The sequence below is a fragment of the Perkinsus marinus genome (assembly GCF_000006405.1).
Source record: "Perkinsus marinus ATCC 50983 genomic scaffold scf_1104296967506, whole genome shotgun sequence".
Taxonomy (NCBI): domain Eukaryota; phylum Perkinsozoa; order Perkinsida; family Perkinsidae; genus Perkinsus; species Perkinsus marinus.
In genome coordinates, this window is record NW_003203514.1 from 1 (window position 1) to 5,219 (window position 5,219).

At 47.9% G+C, this 5,219-nt stretch overlaps 2 protein-coding genes across 3 annotated transcripts; both read right to left on the reverse strand.

Annotated features, from left to right (window-relative positions):
- Window positions 1–96: 96 nt before the first annotated feature.
- Pmar_PMAR026305 (hypothetical protein) lies at window positions 97–1,016 on the reverse strand (the record flags this gene model as incomplete). Its single annotated transcript, XM_002768676.1, has 6 exons — window positions 97–231; window positions 282–327; window positions 383–499; window positions 551–663; window positions 814–909; window positions 963–1,016. 6 exons carry the CDS (start codon window positions 1,014–1,016, stop codon window positions 97–99), a joined length of 561 nt encoding a protein of 186 aa, XP_002768722.1.
- Window positions 1,017–2,232: 1,216 nt separating this feature from the next.
- Window positions 2,233–4,718, reverse strand: Pmar_PMAR026306 (hypothetical protein; the record flags this gene model as incomplete). Of its 2 annotated transcripts, XM_002768677.1 has the most annotated exons (12): window positions 2,236–2,330; window positions 2,379–2,559; window positions 2,610–2,701; window positions 2,842–2,935; window positions 2,982–3,073; window positions 3,123–3,200; window positions 3,259–3,299; window positions 3,392–3,492; window positions 3,711–3,829; window positions 3,883–4,197; window positions 4,273–4,410; window positions 4,611–4,718. In XM_002768677.1, the coding sequence occupies 11 exons, from the start codon at window positions 4,716–4,718 to the stop codon at window positions 2,388–2,390; spliced, it is 1,350 nt and encodes a 449-aa protein (XP_002768723.1). In that variant the 3' UTR covers window positions 2,236–2,330; window positions 2,379–2,387. The 2 variants fall into 2 exon arrangements, with proteins under 2 accessions (XP_002768724.1, XP_002768723.1); XM_002768678.1 differs by having other exon boundaries at window positions 2,233–2,559.
- Window positions 4,719–5,219: the final 501 nt, after the last annotated feature.

Below are 5,219 nucleotides of genomic sequence, written 5' to 3' on the forward strand. Positions count from 1 at the left end.
TCGCGAACTATAGTAATGACGCATCTAACGCTGCTAGCCGCAATGCACAAATATATGATATGCACAGTTCGTCGATTGATAAGAGGGTGATGTGAATCAGCGAGTCGCATAAGAACAGGTGAGTGAGTTACGCGCACCCTTGCATGTTCTCTGAGAAACACAATCTATGATCCTCACCACGAGTTCTTCTTGCATTGCTTTCTTATCCTCAACGAATTCTCCAGCGAATACCTGAAACACTAACAGATACTCTCGAGCACATAAACACGGAGCATCCCCACCTGAGCAGCGCTCGGACCGACATGCTCGATATCGATCGACAAGTCCCTACGAATAACAGAATGTTCTCGATCATAGAACATTAGAGCCAGGTATAACCGACCTCTTGGGGTCGCTGAGAAAATACTCCCGTCGAGCGGTCTTTCCTAGCTTGTTCAGAGAGTGATGTCGAGCCGATGCCTCTCTCTGGCGTTGATCTTCCTGGCGTTCTGCCTCAATCCTGTGTGAACGGAGAGGGATGAGAGAGTATCAGACCTCCCGAATAACCCACTGTTGCGCTATTCTGTCTAGTTTTTCCAGAACGGCTCTGTCATCTCTGGCCATATCAGCTTCCGCTTGACGACACTCGTTTTTGTGAGCAATCTGCCTTTCCCATTCGTCGGCCTGATATAGACTCCATGATTCACAGATTAATAATCCCATTAGACGGAATACAAAAAGATAGGGCCAACCTTGGAGTATTCTACGCTGTTCAGCGAATAACGCCAGTCTACGCAAGGACCAAAGACTTGCAGAGCGAATAACTATACTTACGCTGGCGCCTATTTGCCTTATACGTGGGTCGAGAAGCCTCTTGGATTTCTCAGCTCGTTCGTTGCGTTTGTTCTGGAGCTTTAATGCGAGACCAACCTGATCAAAGAGTTTCTCATAGACGCAACTAACCAATTCAAGATAGAGACCACCTGGCCGGCTTCAGCTAGCTCACGGAGATCGTCGTCGAGACTGGCACTTGGCATTTTTGAAGTTCGCTCACGCGACAACTTATGAACTACGTGAATAGAGCGGAATTCTTCAGGAAAATCTCGCAAAAGGTTGTATCCGAGTTGTCGTGAACCAATCATCCTCACACTATTCCTCGTCTTCAGTTCCAGACAGGGATATCTAGCGTCAAGTGTGTTAGAGAAGTGCCTCTGCGAGCATTGCAAACTCACCAGCCAATGAGCCCGACTCGAGAAAAACAACAAGAATTGCACGAATGACAGCTGTAGATACTTATACTGAACCACTATATCTTGCACTTCCGCGCCCAAGTGAATTTGTAACACGACACACCAGACAAGATTCACCGTTGACTCTCTCACCCTATATGCGTTACTTTAGGCTACAAAGTTAGCTATGAGAACGGTGGCCGGGAGTCGCCTCACATTTCGGGCGGTCAACACCGACACTACATCACATATGATGTTAGGCAAGAACAGCGATGACAAATATAATGCCGACAAAGCTGCCGAAGAGTCGCCAAATATCTTGAGGCGGTCACATTCGGAGACTTATATATGCAACAGATCACTCAAACTAGATTATTATATGAACTCGTAACACTCTTTACTACAGTATCTGAATATACAAGAAAAACGTCAACTAATCTGGACTGTAAATTGATTCGCATTCTTCCAATACGATGTACGACGCCTAGACTAGCCAGAGAGTTTTAGCGTCGAAAACGACCTTCTCAGGAGTCGAAACGATTCAAGCGAGTGAAAAATTACAGAAGCGAGTACTTACTCAAAGCCTCGACGTGTCGTAGACACTTTCAACTTCGGCTTAAGAGGTGACAGAGATCGTTGGCACACTCGACACTTGCATGTTGCATAAGCGAAGATGCCCAAGAGTGATTCCCTAGGGAGTGTCTGACCAAAGGACGCGAATAGCTACTAGACCGCAACAAATTGTCGTATCAACGCGCAACGACCAAGTAATATGACCGTTCGGCTGATAATTTCAAGGGCCTTCAACCGAGGGGGAGAAATTCGACAACTCACATGAGCCAGAGTCCGAGACCAAGGATTGACTATCTCGTCGAGATCACAGTCGTTACATGCCTGACAAATCTTCGGTGACTCATACCTCACCGGAGATACTGGCAACATCGTCTTAAAGATGACTAAACTGACGAGAGAACACGTTGAGTAAACGAACCTTTGATTGAAGAAACGCAAGACTTTACGAGATAGCGGAGATATGTGTTGAAGATATATATCGCCAGAAAACGTCTCAAGTGTAACAGAGCGAGACACGACCCACGTCGTGGAGTTACAAAATAACATCACCTGAGCGTGTGAGCAGAAAAGTCACATCGTTGAGTACTATGTTGTCACTCTTGCTGCTTATTCATTCCCTTTTGGATGTTGCTGAGCCATCGCCATACGGTGTGCTGCCCTCGCTCGAGAGCCGCGTAGTTTGATGGTTGGGGGTGTGATGTCGGGCTTCGGGAAGGGCAGAACCTCACCCAACTCCTCTGGTTTTTCTGGGTCACATCCTAATATGATCGGCCGATACCTAGCAGGAAATACTTCGAGCCGATTCTTGTTTGACCATGGGGTACTCACTCCTGTGCTGTGAGAGCGCATACTGGTGAGTTCTTATAGTGTTCAACATTGGCGTCAAGGCCTTGGACTCTGGCCACTGAAACATCGCAAACCTGACGGAGGAGCACGATTAATCCTGTGCACCCCACTGTCATCTATTCATATAGCACCCGGAGCAGTACGTCTCGACGAGTGCTTGCGCGTTCCGACTACTACTTATCGCGAAAGAGCAGTGTATAATCTTTCCGCTCACTTTAGTTGAGTTGAACCCAGGTAGATGGAGACCCTGAAAGTGTTCTCGGAATTTGTTCGCGACGCCTACGTCGAGAAAATTAATGAACGCGTATCTGCAGATGATTTTGTAACCCAGTTGAACTCTTTGAAGAACCTCACCCAATGTTGCATATATTCTTAAAATCGATAGGGAGGTATAAAAAATCATACTGATGCTTGAAATTCTCGTCCAGAACATCCCGAAGCCTTTGCTAACATGACACAAACCATCGTTTACTATCAAATGCGAAGCCTTCCCACCTGAGTGTACTTGTTGGGGATATTTCTAAGCATTAGAGTAGTTATCGGACCAGATGGATGAGGCGATGGCTCCCTTGCCTGAGGTCGATCACATGAGTCACAAGATTCGATCATAATAAGAATGGTGCTGGCTCACCTTAGGCGCTGGCACTTCAGCCTCATCTTCAGGCTTTACATCTGAAAGATGCTCGCACGATGATTGAGGTGACAATGCATCTCACTTATGTACAAAGCCACGTCGCTATTGTACAACCTCACCCCTCCCCTACCGTCACGCGCCTTCTCGTCTTTGCTCTTTTTCCGAGACCGCTTCTTCTTCCGTTTCGTGGTCTTCTCTGGGGGGTCAGTAGTTTCAGGAGGTATACAAACTCTGACGGGAAAAAAGTAACAGAGATTTTGCCACGTCAGAGCTCTGAATACCAGAAAATAATTCAATGCTTTAATAATACCCCTCGAGTGCGGCAAACATCTAACAGTTGAGGGGTTTAATGACGGTGTTAGATGTCGAACTCAAAAGCGAAGCACAGTAACTCATACTCGATCAGGGTAGTACACGCAACGAATACTCTGATACACTCTGAGCATTACTTTAATAATGGCGAGCCATTTTCCGCATTCTCTTTTTCCATTATATCGGCAAAAGCCTGGGGTTCGTCCATGGAGCCAGAGTGAACTGTTGCTACATCCGTATGAACATCCTGCGTTACCTGAAACAGGTCTCTCACTCAGAAAAAATAACGCATAGAGTTGAGGAACCCACTTCTTCAATGCATCTATCTAATATACCGCCACCGATTACACCGGGGCCAGCGCCGTTGAGATATCCACAGATCGAGCAGCGCCATCGGCCGCCTTCGCAGAGTTCCGAGCCATCATTTGGGGTGCCGCAGTTACCGCAACACTCAAACTCCGGCTCACCAAGCGGGGGCGTAGCGGAGGGATGGAAGCACCGATTCAGCATGCTGTTGATGCTATACTCGCTATCACGATAAAGTTGGGCGGCCGACTTGCTCTGTGTCAATGAGAGCCGAGAGAAGGATAATGCTCGGGTGAATCCGTCGGAGTCCGGTGATAACTGAAGCGCGCAGGTCGAGTTGGCCAATTGCATGAATGTCGCGATCATCCTGTCCCGAGTTCTCTCCCGTCCTACCCCTAGAAGCTCCCTTTTGAGATTCAGTAACTTGTCTTTCAGCGGGACCATTTGTGCAAAACTGCCTCCCCGTTGGATGGGAACAGACACTCCTCTCCGTTCCGAAAGGGCAGCGTCAACGTCATCGAAACTCCGAACCTAAGAAACAAGAGGCAATTCGGGGGCACTCGTGCACAATGCCACACCATATCACTAAGAATACATAAATCCTGGTCTATACAACCCGCTGCTGAGCATATGTTCCACAAACTAGCGCGTGACCGAATCGTCTTTTCACACAGACCCCGACCTTCTAGCGATAGCGGCACTGCTGAGATAATTGCGTCAATTGCTCTTACCTTGGTGAATTCAGGGTTGCTGCAATGAAAGTGGAGGAAGGTGTTCCGGAGACTGACATTCCTCTGCATGCCGGAACTCTCAGAGCTTCCGCCCTCCACCTTTTGCATCGAAGGGGCCGAACTAAGTGAACTGTGCGTCATACCACGTCAGCATTTTACTCGGTGCACTGACGTCAGCGCAGAATCAACGCGCACGCCCGCGCAATCGATTATCTTGCGCACAATTCCGTTTTCGTGACAACGATTTTCACGTGAAGTACATCATTCGTGCCAAGCCAGGTTGACTTGGAGACATGTCCGCTGGGCATCCATCCGCGTCTGCGATTGAGCCGCTTAATGAAGCCAACCTGAATGCTCTGTGGAAGTTTTACGACAAGGACAGGAACGGTGTTATCAGCCGAGTTGAGCTTGAAAATGTAGGCCATCAATGTGGCAACTTCGGCATTGTGTTGGTGACGATTGATTGCATTTTCCTCATTCGGTTTGAAACATATTCCGACCAATTCTGCCATGAAAGGCATTGACCTGTAATAGTTGTTCTCCGTCAACCGTGGGCCGAGGTATGAGGCTAGCGCTATCCAACTTGCATTGGATTCGTTCTCGTGCGGA